General features: G+C 41.8%; 4 protein-coding genes across 11 annotated transcripts in view; 3 read left to right on the top strand and 1 right to left on the bottom strand.

The window, feature by feature from the left end:
* Nucleotides 1–11,445, top strand: part of LOC118098512 (collagen alpha-1(XVIII) chain) — a 48,619-nt gene extending 37,174 nt beyond the window's left edge. For 2 of the 3 annotated variants that reach the window (XM_035142401.2, XM_035142400.2), the window contains exons 14-44: nt 560–607; nt 809–943; nt 1,902–1,955; nt 2,371–2,406; nt 2,570–2,692; nt 2,944–3,003; nt 3,116–3,142; nt 3,275–3,319; nt 3,514–3,576; nt 3,882–3,917; nt 4,003–4,086; nt 4,188–4,253; nt 4,532–4,585; nt 4,824–4,913; nt 5,042–5,077; nt 5,216–5,269; nt 5,622–5,678; nt 5,805–5,864; nt 5,974–6,015; nt 7,334–7,361; nt 7,535–7,603; nt 7,853–7,878; nt 7,989–8,087; nt 8,180–8,336; nt 8,431–8,513; nt 8,644–8,772; nt 8,908–8,955; nt 9,061–9,123; nt 9,386–9,583; nt 9,667–9,782; nt 9,867–11,445. In XM_035142401.2, the coding sequence (XP_034998292.2) occupies nt 560–607; nt 809–943; nt 1,902–1,955; nt 2,371–2,406; nt 2,570–2,692; nt 2,944–3,003; nt 3,116–3,142; nt 3,275–3,319; nt 3,514–3,576; nt 3,882–3,917; nt 4,003–4,086; nt 4,188–4,253; nt 4,532–4,585; nt 4,824–4,913; nt 5,042–5,077; nt 5,216–5,269; nt 5,622–5,678; nt 5,805–5,864; nt 5,974–6,015; nt 7,334–7,361; nt 7,535–7,603; nt 7,853–7,878; nt 7,989–8,087; nt 8,180–8,336; nt 8,431–8,513; nt 8,644–8,772; nt 8,908–8,955; nt 9,061–9,123; nt 9,386–9,583; nt 9,667–9,782; nt 9,867–10,068 (2,388 nt within the window). In that variant the 3' untranslated portion in view covers nt 10,069–11,445. The remainder of the gene's footprint in view (nt 1–559; nt 608–808; nt 944–1,901; nt 1,956–2,370; nt 2,407–2,569; nt 2,693–2,943; nt 3,004–3,115; nt 3,143–3,274; nt 3,320–3,513; nt 3,577–3,881; nt 3,918–4,002; nt 4,087–4,187; nt 4,254–4,531; nt 4,586–4,823; nt 4,914–5,041; nt 5,078–5,215; nt 5,270–5,621; nt 5,679–5,804; nt 5,865–5,973; nt 6,016–7,333; nt 7,362–7,534; nt 7,604–7,852; nt 7,879–7,988; nt 8,088–8,179; nt 8,337–8,430; nt 8,514–8,643; nt 8,773–8,907; nt 8,956–9,060; nt 9,124–9,385; nt 9,584–9,666; nt 9,783–9,866) is intronic. The other variant, XM_035142402.2, reaches the window with a different exon arrangement.
* An 822-nt stretch (nt 11,446–12,267) lies between these two features.
* Nucleotides 12,268–13,591, top strand: LOC118098592 (apolipoprotein D). The gene is made up of 5 exons (XM_035142589.2): nt 12,268–12,387; nt 12,510–12,614; nt 12,701–12,822; nt 12,920–13,008; nt 13,079–13,591. The coding sequence occupies exons 1-5, from the start codon at nt 12,373–12,375 to the stop codon at nt 13,312–13,314; spliced, it is 567 nt and encodes a 188-aa protein (XP_034998480.2). The 5' UTR covers nt 12,268–12,372; the 3' UTR covers nt 13,315–13,591.
* A 465-nt stretch (nt 13,592–14,056) lies between these two features.
* ggh (gamma-glutamyl hydrolase (conjugase, folylpolygammaglutamyl hydrolase)) lies at nt 14,057–19,687 on the top strand. Of its 2 annotated transcripts, XM_035142587.2 has the most exons (10): nt 14,057–14,222; nt 14,343–14,442; nt 14,546–14,596; nt 14,880–14,964; nt 15,042–15,180; nt 15,534–15,640; nt 15,812–15,902; nt 16,001–16,135; nt 16,220–16,339; nt 18,845–19,687. In XM_035142587.2, the coding sequence occupies exons 1-9, from the start codon at nt 14,093–14,095 to the stop codon at nt 16,336–16,338; spliced, it is 957 nt and encodes a 318-aa protein (XP_034998478.2). In that variant the 5' UTR covers nt 14,057–14,092; the 3' UTR covers nt 16,339; nt 18,845–19,687. The 2 variants fall into 2 exon arrangements, with proteins under 2 accessions (XP_034998478.2, XP_034998477.2); XM_035142586.2 differs by lacking the exon at nt 18,845–19,687 and having other exon boundaries at nt 14,058–14,222; nt 16,220–17,044.
* The window catches only part of dpp6a (dipeptidyl-peptidase 6a), a 167,104-nt gene continuing 164,443 nt past the window's right edge, over nt 17,258–19,918 (bottom strand). For all 5 annotated transcript variants that reach the window (XM_035142582.2, XM_035142583.2, XM_035142584.2 and 2 more), the window contains 3 exons: nt 19,803–19,875; nt 19,641–19,714; nt 17,258–18,964 (listed from right to left, as the gene is read on the bottom strand). In XM_035142582.2, the coding sequence (XP_034998473.1) occupies nt 18,815–18,964; nt 19,641–19,714; nt 19,803–19,875 (297 nt within the window). In that variant the 3' untranslated portion in view covers nt 17,258–18,814. The remainder of the gene's footprint in view (nt 18,965–19,640; nt 19,715–19,802; nt 19,876–19,918) is intronic.

Below are 19,918 nucleotides of genomic sequence, written 5' to 3'. Positions count from 1 at the left end.
TAACCCTCTTGGACTTAGCAGAACCTGGTGTACTTCAGTTACTAATGACAATCAAAGTTATTTTGGAGATTTGGCCTAAAACAAGTTAAGATATTTCCCTTTTTGCTCTGAGCTAGCTGAGCTTCAGGCTGAAGTTTTAAAGTTTTATTGATACAACTTTATTTGATTAATCTGTAAGTAATTCATGATGCAGGCACTTTCCTTGGGTTGTATGTTTTATTCTAGTCCCTCTACACGCTCAGTGTTATTGTGAATTTAAAGCCACTTGTCTTTATTTTGCACTGAAGGAGATTAATAACAAATGATTATTTTACGTTTATTCATCAACAAACTGAATATATTATTCACTATTGTAAATAATCTGATGTTAATTATAGTTCTGTTCACTCCCACTTTAATGCACCAGTTATAATAATAAATAATAAATCTGAATCCTGAATAAAATCTGAAGTGTTTAGTTTAGTGTAAAACTCTTTAATTGATCTGATTAGTTGTGATCATTGATTTATTGGTGATTGGCTTGTTGACTGACTCACTGGTAATGTCATGTGTTCACCAGGAGGGGTCAGGATTTGAAGAGTTTGACAGTGATGCAGAACTTATTCGGGTAAGTCTTTTTTAACTTCAATCTTTTATTATGACACAGTTCATTTTAAAGTTTGTGACTCAGTTTTGAAAATAATGAGAAAGAGAAGAACAACATGTTTGATGTAGCATCTTGATGCACCTTTTTTTTCCATAGAGATGTATTAGTTGAATATTTTGATCACTTTCTAAGACTTTTAAATGTGTTGTCTTGCTTCATCAGGGAGCTCCAGGGCTTCCCGGCCCCCGTGGAGAGCCAGGGACCCCAGGGACCTCGTCCGGAGACGTCTTTCCTGGACCACCTGGGGTTCCTGGGAAAGATGGGAAGGACGGAGTGAGGGGCGAACCTGGACTTCCTGTAGGTTCTACGTTCTTTCCTCCTTTTCTTTGCTCTCGTTTGCATCAAAAAGAGCAAAATCAAACAGGGAAATATATAAAATATGAAAGTCAGTGGTTATATATGAAATGTGACAAAGGAATTCTTGAAGACCGATTATTTTCTGAAGCAAGATATCAGCTTGTGGATGTTCATCTTCAACATGAAGATGAAACACGAGTTTTGTCGTCCTACGATCACTCTCCTGACCAAGCTTCTGTTTCCAGGTGATTGTGGAGTGGTTTAGTGGCTCTGGGTCTGGGTCTGATTCTGGGTCTGGTTCTGGTTCTGGTTTTTGGTCTGGCTCTGGTTCTGGTTCAGGGTCTGGTCAGGTATTAACATCTGGCCCCAAATCAAAGGGGCTGAAAAGACAGAATTTCCCCCAACGTTATTTAAAAAGAAACCATGTTCATTCACTGCTTACTTGCCTTTGCTTGCTGTGCAGTATTGTGTGTGTGTGTGTGTGTGTGTGTGTGTGTGTGTGTGTGTGTGTGTGTGTGTGTGTGTGTGTGTGTGTGTGTGTGTGTGTGTGTGTGTGTGTGTGTGTGTGTGTGTGTGTGTGTGTGTGTGTGTGGTCAAGTCCTTTATCTACAGATAGCATTAAAGCTAACAGCATTTGGCTTCAGAACATGGTCTCCGCTGTAGCTCCAGTTGGGGGAAATGTGTCTTTTGTCTTACAGGCTTTTTACTAATTGTGTGAATGTACAACTCACATGTTTTAATAAGAATCCACTGCACCACTGTGAAGGTGCATGAAACGTTTGTTCGCCTCAGTTTCTGGTAACTCATCAGGTTTGTTTTAATACGGCCTCATGTGAACCAGTTTGTACTCGATAGCTTGCACGTAGCAAAACATTTCCAATAAGAAATATGGTTGCTCGTGCATTTAAGTTATAAATGTGCTTTTATTTTTTTGCTAAATCCTGAAATATTCCTGCAGGGAGTGGATGGAAAAGATGGCGATCCAGGGTCTGCTGGCGAGACGGGAGAGAAGGTGAGGGGGAGAACAAAATTCACAAAACTGACTTTAAGAAATCCAATAAAATGTTCTAATAAACAATGTTCTTATGGAATGAATGAACTCATTAACGTTCTCAGTACAATTTAAAAGGATCTGAGTTATTTCCTCTTGTGTGAACGTGCCCAAACCTTCGTGTGGCTCCTGCTCGTGTCTCTGATTTCCCCTGAGCCGGGCTCTTAGTGCTCCGTTAGCAGAAAACAACTACACACAATCTAAACACCCACCTGACACAGGCGCCGAGCTCCTAATGAGGTGACCCTGCAGACTAATAAAGCTTCGGGCCTCCGGGGGGGTCGCTGCTCTGCCTCTTTGTGCAAAACAGAAACACAGTCGCTCTCCTGTCGTCGCTGTGGTTAATGTGCTGTGATTGTATTTTATTTGTTAACAGGGAGTCCCCGGTGGGAGCGGCCAACCAGGACCAAAGGTAGGATTTGATTATTTCCCTGCAGTGAACCATCATTATCATCATAATTACACTGGGCTTTGTGTGGTATTTACACATTTACAACGCTGTGCATCCCAGCCACATTATATACAGTTCGGAAGATGATTTAATCAATGTTTTTCATTTGTCTTCTGTCTCCCAGGGAGACCAGGGCCCTGCAGGGATCCCAGGCTTCCCAGGGTCAGAGGGTCCAGGAGGGCAGCCCGGTCCCAGGGGTCCACCGGGCCCCCCCGGACCCCCTGGAAGAGGCACATTGGACTATGAGGTACAGCTCGACTGGGATACTTTTAATTAGACATGGTTTTAATTATCAAGATGTTTAATAAATAAAGATGATATCTTTAGCATCATATCTATACTTACATCTCTGTCCAAAACATTACGAGACTGCTGCAGGATTATCAGTGTCTCTGGGTTTACTATTTAAAGTTATCGATGTATGACTGTGATGGCACCAAATGATCTGCTCTTTCAGGTTATGTGGGTGTTACCTCATCTCCATGTTTTGTTCTGCAGGACTTGGAAGGATCTGCCATGCGGGGGGGTTTAGGCTCTGCTCCCTCCCCAGGACCACAGGTACAGTGAGTGTGTGATGAAGAGCAGCATCCTGCCCCAAGTGTTATCATGATGTCGTTAGTCAACTCGTCTTGTTGCGTCAGATGTTATATTCTCCCTCTGTTTTCCACAGGGTCTCCCTGGAGCTCCAGGACAAAATGTAAGGTTTATTAGTTACTTAAAACTTTATTGCCAGACTCCCCTTTATTGTTGACGTAGATATATTTAATTCTACAGTTCAGAGAAGTGAGCATCTTGAATTTAAAAACTTGTTTATCTTTGCCTCTTTCAGGGTACAGACGGTTTAGACGGTGTTCCAGGAAAACCAGGTCAAAAGGTGAGTGTGCCGGGGCCGTTATCTCAGCCGCCTCCTGCTCTGCTCGCTCACATGTGTTTCTGCAAACTAGAACAAGAGAGACTGTGTCAGTGATGTTTTATCAGAGAGAAATATTTACTGTTTAAATGTTACCATTAGCACATTGTGTCAGTGATGAATGGAGCCCGGTGGATGTTTCTCTGTTGCCTCTGCAGGGGGAGTCAGGTCCTGCAGGACGACCAGGGTTTCCAGGACTGGATGGGCTGAAAGGGGCCGAGGTCAGAAAATGGATCGATTGACAGACACATCAATAGATTAATGGTTTCATTAAAATTGTCAGCTTTCACATATAATTTAGACCAGTTGATACTGTGTCCTTTTTCCATAGTAAGTAACTGGTAAGGAGTCTTCATAGGCTAAAACTTACAATGACTGAGGTACATGAATGGATCCTAAATGAAAACAAACATAGCTTTTATTATTATTAAACATGATAATTACGTATAAGCCTGTGAAAAACACAATGATAGTGACAGAAATCAATTGTATGATTGAATTTTGCTTTATTCTGTCTCATCTGCAGGGAGCAAAGGGGGACAAAGGTGATTCAGGACCAAAGGTAAGAGACTCACAACACTTCGGACTTTCAGGTTACTCCATGTTGCTGTTTGTTAAATGCTTTAAATATCAACTGTGTATTTCAGGGTGAGATGGGACGGGACGGACTCAGTATTCCCGGCCCTGCAGGACCACCTGGACCTCCAGGACCCCTCGTCAACCTCCAGGATGTGAGTAGCACCTGATCACAGCCGGCCAAGGCCTTCGCAGGATGGAGCTGTGCACTGTTCAGTGATGAAGCTCACACACTCTGCATCTGTGTCTTCTTCAGCTTCTACTCAACGACACAGACGGTGCCTTCAACTTCTCAGGGTTTTTTGATGCTCAGGGATCTGCTGTGAGTATCAGGAAGAGAAACACCCTTCATAGAGCCAGTTCTCTTGAAGTGTAACAGAAGATTGTTGGATATTTGCAGAGCGTAACATCTGTATGTTTCTGTTAATGCATTCAGCTGTTTCCAATTTGAAACAATGCAAAGAAAAGGACATGACATGAGTACGTAAACACGGATGTGACGACCTGTAGGGACGACATTTTCCCGTCAAAACAGACTCAAACATACAGATACGGAGTTATTTTAGTTTGAATTTAACTTTAACTGATTGTTTTGCACAGGGTCCGAAGGGAGACATTGGGTTTCCAGGTGTTCAAGGACCTCCAGGACTTAGAGTAAGTGATATATACATGTGTCTTTATGATTTCAGTAGTTATTAGTGTATTTTTTGTCATTAGTTTGTGTCTTTTGTCAGATTTTAAACTTGTTTTCTTTATAGATTTCCTTGTTTTTCAGAAATAGCTCCTCTAATTTCAGCATTTTTAATTACGAGTTCATATTTCTGTACACGGACTCAGTATTTCTCAGTCTACAGTGGCTTGTTTGTTTGTTTGTTTGTTTACTTTGCTGCAGGGTGAAAAGGGCGAGCCAGGATTCAGCATGGCAGCAGATCAAGCCGTGGCGTCGGACCTGGTTGGTCCAGCGGGACCCAACGGAATCAAGGTTATATCTCTTTTAAACTTATTCCTCTTTTACACTCACATGTTCCCCAGGATCAACATTAACAGCTTATTCAAAAATCCTTTTCAATGTAACTGCACATATCAGAGAAGATTTATTTGTGTCTGCAGGGAGATGACGGTGTAGCTGGACCCCCTGGTGTTCGAGTAAGTACTGACGTTGAGCAAAAACAAGCAAATTCAACTAAATTAACTTTTCTGGGTTTTTATGTTGTTGCTGTGGATGAAAGACACTGTAAATATATTTAAGAAACACAATCAGACCCTTTGTTTTGTTTCTAACAGGGACCCGTGGGACCCCTGGGGCCAAAAGGAGAGTTTGGTTTCCCTGGAAGAGCTGTAAGCACCAAGAACTCACCAAACATTACCAGTGTGATTTAAGATTTAATTCAAGTAATTGTTGGTTCTTTGAATCAGGAGCTTCAGGTTGAAAATAGTTGTTTTCTATGTTCTTTTCAAACAGTAGTTGTTTGTCTTCTGCTGTGAAAAACACTCAACACATCATTTTAGGTTCCGAACACCTGCTGTTGGAGAAGTTTTACGTTAAATGAAATCGCACAGTCGACAAACTACCCAATTTCCCAAACGTCCCTGTGGGAATCATTAGTGTTAAAGACAATCTAACTTTACATATAATTGTTGTTGTCGTCACTTGGATGATTGTGGATAATGTGTGTGTGTGTCTGTGAAGGGTCGTCCAGGCCCGATTGGACTGAAAGGAGACAGAGGGGACTCTATTGGGCTGCAGGTGAGTCTCCAACCAGGGGGATCAAGAGAGAAAACTCTGAAGTTTGACAAATGTAATTATAAGTTTTATAACGTCTAATAATCCCTTTTTAATCTGTGTACTTTTGTGTTGTATCCTCTTCATAAGGGAGCTCCAGGCCCCCCTGGACCACCGGGCCGCCCAGGAATGTTCAACTGCCCCAAAGGAGTAAGAACAGACACTCACATACTTTCATTAATATGTACTGGACATATATATATTTTTCTTGTTATTATTGTGTACATGCTTATGATCCTCTCTCCTCTGGTTTCTGAAGACAGTTTTCCCCGTCCCTCCCAGACCCCACTGCAAAATGGCTGTAAGTTTATGTCTACAGAGTTTCCACAAAATGTTCAGACCCCTTCACTTTTTTTAAGCCTCATGATAAAATCTTTTAATCTTTGAATCCCCACATTCATCTGCACTCAGCTTAGAAAAAAAGTGAAATATCACATTGACATACGTATTCAGACTCTGGACAGATGTTTCTCCACCTTGATTGTCTTCCTGAGCAAAGACTTGATTGATTGCACATGAGCCGGGCCTCGGTAAACCAGAGGTGACCTTCGTGAAAACCTGGTCCAGAGCACTCAGGACTCTTGAAGCTAATGAAATCTCTGGGGAGACCTGACAATGTTTGTCCTCCATCTAACCTGAGAGAGCTCGAGAGGCTCTGCAGAGAACGAGGGCAGAAAATCCACAAATCCACGTGTGAATAGATTGTTGAGTCATAAGAGGACCGGAGGCTGTAATCGCTGCTTCAACTAAGTACTGAGTAAAGCGACTGAATACTTATGTCAATGGGACATTTCACTTTCACTTTTTAATAAACGTTTTGCTTTGCCACTCGAGGAGATTGAGTGTAGATTGATTTGGGGGAAACAATAACACTTGAAGGATCCTAGAATACGGCTGCAACATAATAAAAGTAAAAGGGTCTGAGTACTTTCTGAAAACACTGTATTCATCAGTATTGCTACTAAAGCATGTGTTAATAAAACCTTTTACCACAGCCTGTGTCAGAGAACTTCCTGTGAATGAAATACCATCGATTTGTATAAAACTTCATTCAGAGTTTCTATCTACGGTGATCCTCCTTTTCAATACAATAATTGTGTACATATTGGAACAGGTGATGGTGTCAGATATTTTTCTCTGACACAAGTTGTATGAAAGGTTTTGTCCAGATTAGTTATTCACAGGCCGGTAGAGAGTCACCTCAGATTCCTGCATAATCTCTTCTATGAATTTAAATAACAACACAGTGATTCCCCTCTGATTTACAGTCGTCTCCTTCAGCTCCCTCAACACCGACTTTCTTTCCATCTCCGTTTCTTTTGCACATCCTTCCTCTAACATGCATGTGGTTCTGTGTAACATCAGTACTTCCTGTAACATGTCACCACTCAGAACTGTTCAAGGACTCCATCCTACTCCTGCATGCTTCACATCCAGTCTGGAAAGGTGAAGGCTCGGTGTCACAAACCAACTGAGGTAGTTTTTAAAAAATCACGTATCATAGTCACCTGCATGTGGATTATGATGTTAACACAACAGACTAATAAGTGACGAGTGGAAGTACTCTGAGTATTTTTAAATGACAAATCACTGTAATGTTTGTGCTTCGTATTTTTCAGCTTAATCCCAATGGAAGCATCGCAGTCGGTACGTTGGCTTATTTTCCCACGTTAAATAGAAAGTATGAATTATACGAATATTTCTAAATAGGCCAATTTAATGGAATATTCAGGATATTAATACGATAAAACATCCTTAAAAATACTTCTGACGTTCATGGATTTAAGGATAATGTTGATTTATTTCTTTTTGTCTCCAAGGAAACTGTCAGACGGGAGTGAGAGGAGAGAAGGGAGAGAGAGGCCTTCCTGGGATGCCAGCTCCACCAAGTGAGTCGGCACGTTAGAATTAGAAGTATAACAACGTTCTCAATGTAAACACACAAAAATTACAACTTTAAATATCACCAAAGAGAAAAATAATTGTTGATAATAATTCTTTAAAGTGTTTTTTTACAGTTTTTCAATGAAATCATCCTGCTGTGATTGAGCTAGCTTTTAGAATATATTTTTAATGTTTGTTTATAAGGAGATATCATAATTCCTTCTCTGCTTCTTCCTGTGTTTTCTCCTCTGTAGGTACTTTAATGCCCAGAGGAGCCTGGGTACGTTTCTAACCAAAGTCTTCTTGTCATGTTTGTGAATCATGTTGGTTTAATGTTCCATGAGACTCAGGTTTTGTTTGTGTGTCTGTGTCTGTGTTGTGTCATCACAGTGGCCAAGGGGTGACCAGGGAATGAAAGGGGAGAAGGGAGACAACGGAGAGACTGGTATTCTGGGGCAACCAGGAAACCCCGGTAGACAAGGACTGGTGGTGAGTCTAAGTTCCACGGATACACAACCGCATCATCTTTCTGACAAAGAATTGACAACTAACCTCAGAAACTACCTCCTGCCATGTTTCAGGGTCCTAAAGGAGAGTCTGTAGTGGGCCATCCAGGCCACCCTGGGATGCCCGGCTCACCTGGCGTCCCAGGTTATGGGAGACCTGGTGCTGTTGGTCCTCCTGGGCCACCGGGGCCTCCAGGACCCTCTTCGTCATCCTCAAGATACCGTTCCACAGGTACAACACATCGGTCATACTTATGTTTAATGATTTAATACTGTATATGAATCTTCTGAGCTTTTTATGAAAGTTGATGTTTTTGTTCCGGCAGGTTTGACCGTCAGTGGCGCTCCTGGACCTCCTGGACCTCCTGGACCACCAGGACCTCCTGGATCTTCGGGTAACTCAGCATCTGTAAGTTAATATGTTTCCTTTGGCCTCACACAATATGTATACATGTCATCTACAGGTTTTATTGTATATAAATATTCAATCACACGACCCCCTCCTCATGTAACTGGACTTCTCTGTGTTTGTTTGTCAGATGCAAACCTTTTCTACTCGCGAGAGCATGATGCAGAACACGGTCAGGGACGCAGAGGGAACTCTGTCGTACGTCACGGGGACAGGAAGTCTCTTCCTCAAGGTTTCCCAGGGATGGAAAGAGCTACAGGTAAACACTCGGACTAGTGTTGTACATTCAGAGTTAATCTGTAGATTATATATACACAAATAGAAGACATGACAGGTCCACAACATACGGAACCCATTTTACAACCTTGATTTGTCTTTCGTTGTGTCGTCACAGCTTGGCAGCCTGATCTACCTCTCCAGTAACATCATTCCACAGGATGAGGTACATATTGCTCGTTTTTATGGTTTTTACTTTATGAAAGTGCTGTTGTGAAATATTGTACAGGCCGTTGCTCATCTGCATAACATCTGTTTTCTATTCATTCAGCCTCGAGTTGCATATCAGATAAGAGGAGACACGATAGAAAGAATAAGTTCAGTTAAAGAGAGGGTGAGTGGAAATCACACTTTTATTTTGAATGAAGGAATGTATTTAAGTTTAAAGTATTACACGTGCCTTTATTTTATTTATATTGAACTTTTGTTAGGTTGCAATTGAAGAAAATTACATTGTGATAATAATTGTTATGGTTTTATCACCCACCTCTGGTTTGTTGTTAAATTTAAGGTCTATAACGTCCTGTGAGGGCATCAGTGAGTTTCAAATCCAAATCCCCAGACTAACACTGGACCGTTGCTCCCTCTCCCTGCAGCTCAACCTGGTGGCCCTGAACCAGCCTCACTCCGGGGGCCTGATGGGGCTCGACACGGCCGACCGCATGTGTTACGAGCAGGCCAAGGCGATGGGCTTGGCTCCAAACTATCGCGCCTTCATCTCCTCCCACAGGCAGGACCTGGTCCATGTGGTCTACCCTGGTTTCCGTGAAAATCTGCCAGTCACCAACCTCCGGGTGAGTCTGCTCCCCTGCTCAATGTCTGTCAGGGGTTCACCCTCCACCTCTGCCTGTCTCACCCGTTCTGTGTCGTCTTCCAGGGAGACGTGATGTTCAGGAACTGGCGGGCGATTTTCAGCGGCGACGGAGGACCAGTAAATTCCCGGATACCCATCTACTCCTTCGATGGCCGGGACGTTTTAGCCGACCCCTTCTGGTCAGTAAACTTCAATGACTTCACACTTCTTTGTTTGTTCCCTTGAGTTTGTCAAGTTTTCATCTTCTGCCCTCTATCCGCCAGGCCTGAGAAGAACATCTGGCACGGCTCCACCAGCAGGGGTTTCCGAGTGTTGGACAAACACTGTGAGACGTGGCAAGCGGACCACGTGTCCGTCATGGGTCAGTCGTCCAGCCTGACCTCAGGGCTGCTCCTGGGCCAGCAGACTCGAAGCTGTTCCAACGAGTTCATCGTCCTCTGCATCGAGACCCACAAAAACCCTTAGATCCCGTCCCAACCCTCCCCCAACGCCCCCAAACCACTCCACCGAGGAACCCATCTCAGCCACCGTGGAACATTCTGGGAATCGATGTGTCTTTCTCCGCAAAGAACGTCCTTTTCAGCACATGGTTGGTGCTATGTGTCGCATTTTGTGGCAGGAAAACCCTGTCTTTTGCAAAAAGGATGTTTATACTTGTATTTCTCCTCACGTCACTTTGTGAGGAGAAAGATTCAGATGCGGTAACAAACAGAGATTTATTGTAATGTGAAGTTTGGAGGATTCCTTGCAAAAACAATGTCCGTGAGTGTTGTAAAGTAACATGATGGATTTCCCATTAACTCCACTGTTGTGGCACATAATGTAAAATGCAGCAGAGCCTGATGGCGGCTGCCAGTCTTCGTATTAATTCGAGACATTAACGCTGTCCTTTCAAAGTTAATAATTTATTACTGTTAAAATGATAAATGCGGCACCTTTAACCGTTACTTCCAAACAAATGCCACAAGATGGGTTTGTGAGAATCAAACAAAGCAACACAAGCGGCTTCACATAGTCACCCGGGTGTGTTGAGGATAAGACGTCTCTTTTGCATTCGTCTCGTCGTTCTTCAAAAGACTAAGAGTCGAGACCGAGGACACACAGAAATCTGCACCTGAACCTGAAACCTGCCCTGAGGGATCCCCAAAGACTTTTCAACAGAAGTGTCAAAATGCGACTTTCGCTGTTTTGTTTACAGGTTGTCGTGGATATTGTTTTTTTTTTAATATTTGTCAAGAATTTCAGGAGACGTTTACTTAACATTTCAAGAGCCAGACCTTAAGAACTGTCCCTCGTCCAACAGCAGGACGACCAGACGACCAGTGTTGCCACCAAAGTAAATATTGTTGCACTGTACTTCATTTTAAAACAATCTTTTAGTTCAACATTTTCATTCTAGAATGTGTTCGTAGCTTTTCTTACACCTTGGTGATCTCACTCCTTAGCAGCTCTTTCTAGGCTATTTAATTTAAATCCATTTAGATTTATTTATACCGTCACAGCACATAACATGAAATCAAATGATTCAATCTAAGAATGTAATTTATCGTTCATTGTTTGTCAAATGACTGTTTTTGTTTTCATCACTTTTTTTTTTAGCTTTCTTGTTTAGTTTTTTTTTGTACAGTTGTTTTTTAAGCTCATACTTTTCTGGAGAATGTCGACAAACTCAAAGCAAAACTTCCACAGAGTTTAATGCACACGATTTAAACAAGCAAAAACATATTTTCACAATCCAAAAAAACCAAACTTTACAAAGTAATTTCATGCTGGCGAAAGTGAGAGCACATGTTTTTGTATAAATGTTGGTGCTTTGTTGAATAAAGATTTTTCTTTTCATAACCGGATCTTGTTTCATTCTCAATGCAGGACGGAAAATAACTCAAAAACTCAACTTACAAAAAATATAACGCACTGTCACATATTCACTTAATAGAGAAGCTGGGATTTTATTTATTAATACTGCCTCTTTTCATTTCTAATGTTAAAGATTGAGACATTTCAGAATTGGAAGCTAAGTGAAACAGAGGGTATTGAATGTTTGATTGCCATAAGGAAAGACGCATAAGTTTGGTCCGTACAAGGATTGGGATTTATGGCTGCGTGTATACTGACAACTGCCAACTTAAAGACACTTAAACACTTTGTGTATCCTGGAGGCCTTAAAGGTGTTCTTCACTCATAAAACATATGCAAACCTGAATTTAAATACATTTTATTCTCGTGTTTACCAGCAGCTGCTATTGTTGGTTCATTATCTGGAGTTTATCTGGAGGTCGGCATTGGAATATGAGGAAACAAAAGGCCACGTGTCCTTTGACCTGTTTGTTTGCATAATACAAACAACATGAGAACCCACTCATGAATGAAACGATCCATAGAAATATTATTGTTCAAAACCTCCCGACCTTCAAGGTTGCCATTTATTATCTTTATTATTGAGCCGACTACATTATTAATAATTCACAAAGTAAATAATGAGCTGCCTACAACAGTTACCTTGAAGGCAGCACAAGGCAGACATATTATACTGTAGTTTGAGCTGAATGTGATTGTTAGATAACTCTGTACTGAAGGTCAAAGGTTTTGTTGACAGAAGTTTAGCTCCTCAAACATATTTGACTTCCAAAGGTCTGATGTGCAGAGGAAGAAAGAATCCAACAAACCAATCACTGGTCAGTTTGCACTGAGCTGAAAAGACAGAGCACGTCACAGGGAGCTGTTGCTTCACATCGTGTTTTGTATCGGAGGGTCTCCAGCGACTTGAACATGAAGAAGTTCCAGGTACTGAACGTCTTTAGGAAATCTAGTACTTGTAATGTGCAGAATGTGAAACCTCCTCAGGTATTGTCTGAGTGACCGTTCCACTCTTCATCACATTAACTCTTCTAGCTTCCGTGTGAAAGGTGCTGTTCGTGCTCCTGCTGACGACCGCGGCCGCCGGCGCTCAGTCCCTTCACCTCGGCAAATGCCCTCAGCCGTCAGTTCAAGAGGACTTCAACGTCACGCAGGTAAAACACTGACTCTTTCCTTCTGCTCCTGTTTTGTTGTATCGCTCAGCTACAGCCGAACTGACACTGTTCTGTTTCCCCTCTAGTACATGGGAACCTGGTACGAGGTAGAGAAGCTCCCGGCTCTATTTGAAAGAGGGAAATGTGTCCAGGCCACTTATTCTCCTCTCGAAGACGGGACAGTCAGAGTTTACAATGCAGAGCTGCTGTAAGGATTTAACTTGAATTCTTCTTTTACTTCTAATGTAAGAATATATATGAATTAATCGTTAATGTAAAGTTTCCTTTTCTTCCTCTCTGTAAAGGTGTAATGGGAAGATAAACTCCATCGAAGGTGTAGCCAGAGTTAAAGACCCGTCTCAACCTGCCAAGCTGGGGGTCAGCTTCTTTAAAGGTGGGTTAACGCTGGATGCAGTTTTTATCTTTTGGGAAATTGTATGTTTTACTATAACTTCTGTATCCAGGTGTTCCAGATGGTCCGTACTGGGTTCTCTCCACAGACTACCAGTCCTACGCTCTGGTCTACTCCTGCTCAGACTACCTCAGTCTTTTCCACATTGACTTCGCCTGGATCCTGGCTCGCACCCGGGTGCTGCCGGGGGACCTGGTCAGCAGACTCCACGATGATCTGACGGCTGCCAGTGTAGACGTGAACAGACTGAAGGTTACAAACCAGACTGGTTGTGATGTCATGACCTGAAGCAGGATCAGAACAAATGGGGACAAGAACGTCCTCTTACAGAAATGTGAATCTTACTTTTTAAGATCTGCTGTTTATCTTCTACATCTGTCAAACATTTTTTTGTTTTTAATCCATTTAAAATCATCGTATTTATCATGTAAATCCTAAACATCAACAACAACATGTCCTTGATGTGGCGCAGGAAATGATTCCTGACAATCCTGTGTCTCTGTGTGAGAGCCACAATGATTTCATTGTGTGACATGAAGGTGAAAATAAAACTTGAACAGCTGAATTTTCTCCATCTGTGGTCAAATTGAATGTCTTTGTGCATCTGAGTGATTAAAACACAAACATCTTCTCAAAATAATGTATTATGATTTAATTATTATCATGTGGGAACAATCTTGTGAGCACAATCATCTTTCGGGACTTCAGAGGCTCTGTACCAACACAAGTAGTTATTTTAAAACTCTTAATCTCAAAAATTGTTTCTGTTAAGTTAAAATACATATTTCTTTTATTATTTTTTGACCAAATGGATTCGATTGTCATTTCACAGGAATGGAATAGTTTGTCCTATTGACTAAAAAAATACATATTTCCCAATCTAAATGGATGTGGCAGCTTTGAAACAAATGAAATGGACCAATGATCACTGTTGAAAATATCACACACATTTATTTAAATTTATTTCATGAGGTGAAAAAAAACCCCGACGACATAACCAAGGTTATTTGAGGTCAGGCGTGCTCTTATTTTGAAGCCAACCGGAAGTGCGGTGACCGGCGGACTAATGGCGGCTGCGGTGAAACGAGCTGATGTTTGTTTTGCTTTCAGAATCATGATGGTTCCGCTGTTTCTTCTTCCTCTGCTGTGTTTCCCGTTCCACTCCTCAGCCAAGAGGAACGACAGGCCCGTGGTGGGTGAGTTCCATGTTGTCTCGTCACCTCCTGCTTCTTTAGGTTTAACACAACCCCTGCGTGTTGTTGTTGTTGTTGTTGTTGTTGTTGTTGTTGTTCTCTCACACGTGTGTTCCCTCTCAGGGGTTCTGGCTCAGGAGGTTTATTTGAACCAGAGCTCGTACATCGCTGCTTCCTACGTGAAGTTCCTGGAGGCAGCAGGAGCGAGGGTCGTCCCCGTCATGTGAGATTCTTATGACACTGTGAATTATTAACTTCTTTCATAAGCATCATTCTCTCTGGAGGGAAACATGGTGTCTCCCTGCTGATCTGCTCTGTCCCTGCAGGATTAACCAGACACCGGAGGAGTACCGGACCCTGTTCAACTCCATCAATGGGTAAATCTGTTATTATAATATAAAGTTAACTTGATAGGGGGGGGGGGGAAGATCAAGTTTTAAATCATCAATCAAACAAATTTTATTCGTATAGCATTGACCCTGCTTTCTGAAAGAGGCCCCATATAACATGAGGTTATATTCATACCCCCTGTATGTATATATCATAAAAAGGATACCAAACATTTACTCTATAACCTCTTCCTTCCTGTGTGTGTGTGTGTGTGTGTGTGTGTGTGTGTGTGTGTGTGTGTGTGTGTGTGCGTTTGTGTGTTGCTAACAGGATCCTCTACCCGGGCGGAGGAGTCAGCATCATCTCATCTGGTTATGAACGGGCTGCAAAAATCTTTTATGAGCTTGCTATTGAGGTAATTTTATCTAAAACTTAACCAGTTTCAAACCTGTTGATGTTGAATCATGTTTTAAACTGTGTGCGACGTTTCAGGCAAACAAGAGAGGCGACTACTTCCCTGTGTGGGGAACCTGCCTCGGGTTTGAGCAGCTGATGTATTTGACGAGTGGAAAGACGTTACTGACGAACACCAATACAAGTGGTGTGTCTCTGCCTCTGGACTTCACTAATGGTACGGCTTAAATACACGTGGTTACTGATCTAGAATCAGTATTGTTTGGATGTATCCAGATATATTCTGCACTAATTTATTTATTTTTCAATTTTTTCTATGATCTATGGTTAGACTGACAAAATAATAATGTGTTGATGTGTTATTCTGTGTCTGGAAACATGTCAACATTATTCTGGTGATGCCAGACTACATATTGTTTCATTTAAAGATGTTTTAGGAGATTGTTTGATCATTGTTCTACAAAACTCGACGTCTTTAGCTGCTTTAAAATGTCCTTTGGAAAATGTTGATGAGTTTCTAAAATATGTATTTTGTTATAAATGATCTCATTGTTATGGCCCAACCTCTAGAAACCAGAGACAGCCGGATGTTTAAAGGCTTCCCAGTTGACCTCATGAAAGATCTGGCATCTGAGCCACTGACAGAAAACTCTCACACGTGGAGTTTGGCCTTGTTGGTAAGTCGTCCATTATTGTTATGACAAGAAAATGTTCCATTGTCAAACTTTATCTACAACATCTGGTAAACGGTGCAGTGAAAACCCCCAAAACTCATTTTTCTGACACTGTGAAAAGCACAAAGAACACAGAGTTTGGTTTAATGTGCTTCGTGGTAACTTACCTTTCAGACTTACAACACCAATGAGGACCTGAAGACGTTTTACAAAGTTCTCTCCACAAACACGGACGGAAAAACCCAGTTTGTGTCAACAGTGGAAGGTAGAAAACATGCAGCATCACTTAACAAGTTTAAAACAGAATAAATCCCATTGAAGTGTTTAAACCTGAGTCCTTCCTCTTTGTTTACCTCTCTGCAGCGTATGATTACCCAATTTATGCGACACAGTGGCATCCGGAAAAAAATGCATTTGAATGGACGCGGCCGTACATTCCACACACTCCATCGGCCGTCAGGACCACCTTCTACATGGCAGAGTTCTTCGTCAGCGAAGGTATGAGGAGCAGTATTTGTGGTTCTTCCTTTGAATCGTCAGTAGCTTGATGTGAATATTTAGTTTCCCTTTGTCTCCCTGCAGCCAGAAAGAACTTCCACAGCTTTGCATCCGAGGAGGGGGAGAACAAAGCGCTGATATACAACTACAATCCTGTTTACACTGGGAATCACAGCGCCTTCGAGCAGATCTATCTTTTCTGAGGTCTCTTTGCACATGAGCTTTTCCACACCGAGCCGCTGATTGGCTGCATGAATCACTTGTGAATCTTTACGGGTAAATCTTCATGTTTGCTTTTTTATTTGCTGCTTTTGATCAAATTGTCTGAAAAAGCCTTAAGTGGGGAAAAAAGGGATATTTGCAGCAATGTGCAGCATAAATCTTGATGCAGTGCAGGATTTACAAAATGTCAGATGATGCTTCAGCTGGTTTACATGTGATATTAATGCTGCAAGTAGCTGCATGTTTAGGCATTTTACCCTGAATGTTTGTGTGTTGATTTTCTTTATATTGTGATGCTGACATTCCAAAACGTTTTAACAGTGATAACATGTAAATGTTGCGTTGGGTTCTGCTGCTTCCTACAGAGGCACCACGAGTGTCACAGAAATCACAACAAAGCATTTCATTGATTCATTAATTAGTTGTACAATAATTTAAGCAAACTGCCTTTTTAAATAGATTTTATATTTTATATTACAGGGTTTTCCTTTAAAAAGTATTATTCTTTAAAGGATTATTTATGATTTTTTTTAAATGATCCATCATCAGTAAAGAAATTTATGAATGCATCTTTATAATCGCACAAATTGTTGTTAATAAATGAAATACTTTATTATATGTGACACTTGTGGTGCTCCATAGATTCCAAGTGGCCCAAAAATAATAAAAACAAATGAGCCAAAAACATTTTACGCTGATAAAATATCTACTTTTTTTATTCTAACATTTACCTTCATGCCATAAATCTGCTTCTATGCTTTGGGTTACAAAGTTAAGCGTCTTGGAAAAAGTCCTCAACCTCGGGAGATAGAGTTCCACGCTGCGATTGGTTATTTATAACGTCCACTTCCAACTCAAGTCCAGGACAGCAACAGGAGAAGATAAATGAAAAGTCAAACGTAATTTCCAAAATGCTTTTATGCACAAATAACACTCAGGTAATATTGTTTTTTTCTCTATTTAGAATAAAATGATATTTGAATAACATTTACACATCAAGCTGACGAGACTGGGTTCTCAATCACAATACTACTGGAAATGTAATTTATGCAATCCAGTAAGGAACATTCAAGATGTCAAAAGTACCGTGTGGAACTGATCGGGGGGGTAGTGCTGCGAAAAACTTCTGAACATGCACTGAAACGTAACACAAATGTCCATTTAAATAAAAAAAAATTTGAAACATGGAAAATGAAACTTGTGCCTCAGTAATTCATCCTTTTTATATTATGTATTTTCCATGAGTTGGACTGTGAAGCGAACATGTTTTCAGAATATAACACGACTCACCTGTTGGCTTCCTGTCTTCGACCTTGTACGACCGATTTAAAGTTTAGGTAACGTTCGATAACAAACACTGGTTTCTTGATTCTCTACGTGTTAATTTATAACCTTGGTGTGAAGATGTATTTCCTTTTCTTTAAATCACAGTGTGCAGCTGGTTGGCAGATTGATCTACAGCTAACTAACCCTAACTAGCTCCGCCTCTGTCCTAACACGAAGCTAATTGGCTGGTGTGGCTGTAACTTCGTTTTTTGTCGGGACGGAAACGAGTGGGAGCAATCGCGAATAAATATATTTCCCCAAACATCAAACCAGTCCAATAAAATGAGTCCCACAGCAGGATGTGTTCTGACAAAGTAAGGCACAGTGACCAAAACAAGTTTCTGTTAAGAACATTTGTTAAAACCAGGTTAAAAACAATCTGAAATGAACAGTAAGAAACCCATCGTGATTCTTTTCTTCCAAACACTTTGAATTCAATCGACATCACTGGAATACATGAGGCAACAAGATGAAACCAACATCGGGGGCAAACATGGAATCCAAAAAGAAAATGTCTCCGTAATAGCTGAGTGAACGTTTGTGTGCTATTTTACATAAGAACAACGGACACGACCACAGTCCAACAAGGAAAGTTCTTCACGACTTTAAAAATAGTTACATTTCCTGCATCCGCACGATTCCAGACGCCCCACAGAAGCGTTTTTTTTCCCCCACCGGGCGTCTGATTCCCATTAATATACAAGCCCTGGAGTTATGTGCTGTACGGTGCTCCTTCTCCTCACAGCGTCAAAGTCTGTGTGAGAGCCGGTGCTTCCTCTCCACTGCTCTGGAGGAGCTGGTCCATCCCGCTGCGAAGGAGACTGCTTCCTGTCATGTCGATCGGTATATTCCAAAACATCGGGTCGAGTCGGCGGTCTCTTGTCGGCCTTTTGGGTTCGAACTCAGGGCACAAAACGAGGAGGATGGATGCAGGAGTAGATCCGTCGGCTGCTGGAAGGGCAGTCTCGAGTTCAACACGTGGACACGCAGGGAATCCAGATGCAAAACCAAAACCAGTGAAAGAGCAGATGAGAGTTGCATATTGTGGACTATTGGGACGCCAGTGTTGTGGTAGATGACTGTATGGGCAGGGGGGAGGGGGGGGCGGCGCAGGAGCCCAGCGAGGCCGGGCTAACCCTCTTCTTCGCTCTCTTCCTCCAGAGCCTCCTCAAACACTCGCTCCGGTAGCCTGAAGCACTCCTCGAAGAAGTTCACCAGGGACTGACTGAGGTGCTGCCTCGTTGCTTCACTGTGGATGAAGTGGCCTTCGTCCGGGTAGATCTGAGGGCGTGAGAACGTTATTACACAAGTGGGTGAAGTTCCCAAGCTCACCACACACCAGATCTCTATATATAAGGGTTCTCATAATGAAAATTCTGATTGTAGATCATTGACATTAAAATCACGGCAATTGTATAATTTTAACTACGTGGATAAAGAATAAAAAGCTCAAGGTTCAGTCATTTATTGTCCAATCAACTGGGTTTATGTTTAAAATTATAAAAAAAAAGAAAGCTCCCTTGAAACTATTATTATTTTCGTTAAATCAGAAATGAATCCAGCACCAGTGGGACGTTCATTTCATGAGCTTAACACACATTTTAACTGAGTAATCGTGTTTACTCGTGTTGACCTGAAACCCACAGAAGCTGCTGGGGAAACCAGGTCAATGTGTGTGTGAGCAGAGTAACTTGTCTGCTGGTCAATAACGAGCTCCGACGAACATCCAGCCGCTCTTCACTGTCTCTTAATTGGATTAGTGCCGGTGTTAATGCAGTTTGCCCCGCCGAGGTCTCATAATCTCATTATGTGGAAGAAAGGCATTGTTAGCGGCTAATCCTCCGCCTGCTGCGGGATCCCCACTGGGATGGAGAAGTCCCGGAAGGTTGGAGACTCAGCGAACCGGGGAAAAGAAAGACGAGCAGAGACACTGGATGTGCGACGTAGAACCACGTACCTGTAAAGTGTAGTTGGCCTTCTCATTGATGAGCTGTGCAATGAATTTAGCCGTATGTTGGAAATGAACTTTTTCTGCAAAATAAAGAATAAGACAGATGCCAAAACGTCAGATTCGATTGTTTTATATTCTCTTTGCACGTTTCAATAATTCTGGACTTACCGTCAGCTGTCGGATGGATAATAAGAAACTTCTTGTCCAGAAACTGAGAAGCTCTATGTGCTAAATTTGCCATCTGCAGAGAAAAGACACACAGAAGCAAATGGGATCAATTGGAT

This window comes from Hippoglossus stenolepis, chromosome 19 (genome assembly GCF_022539355.2).
Source record: "Hippoglossus stenolepis isolate QCI-W04-F060 chromosome 19, HSTE1.2, whole genome shotgun sequence".
Lineage (NCBI taxonomy): Eukaryota > Metazoa > Chordata > Actinopteri > Pleuronectiformes > Pleuronectidae > Hippoglossus > Hippoglossus stenolepis.
This window is presented reverse-complemented; position numbering and strand designations above follow the sequence as displayed.

What these genes read in the sequence shown, in the direction of transcription:
- ggh (XM_035142587.2), top strand. Translation starts at nt 14,093, where the DNA reads ATGGCGGCTGCGGTGAAACGAGCTGATGTTTGTTTTGCTTTCAGAATC. An exon ending in GAACGACAGGCCCGTGGTGG is followed by an intron (nt 14,223 to 14,342) that starts GTGAGTTCCATG and finishes GTTCCCTCTCAG; the next exon opens with GGGTTCTGGCTCAGGAGGTT. An exon ending in TTTATGAGCTTGCTATTGAG is followed by an intron (nt 14,965 to 15,041) that starts GTAATTTTATCT and finishes GCGACGTTTCAG; the next exon opens with GCAAACAAGAGAGGCGACTA.
- LOC118098592 (XM_035142589.2), top strand. An exon ending in AGGACTTCAACGTCACGCAG is followed by an intron (nt 12,615 to 12,700) that starts GTAAAACACTGA and finishes TTTCCCCTCTAG; the next exon opens with TACATGGGAACCTGGTACGA. An exon ending in GGGGGTCAGCTTCTTTAAAG is followed by an intron (nt 13,009 to 13,078) that starts GTGGGTTAACGC and finishes TTCTGTATCCAG; the next exon opens with GTGTTCCAGATGGTCCGTAC.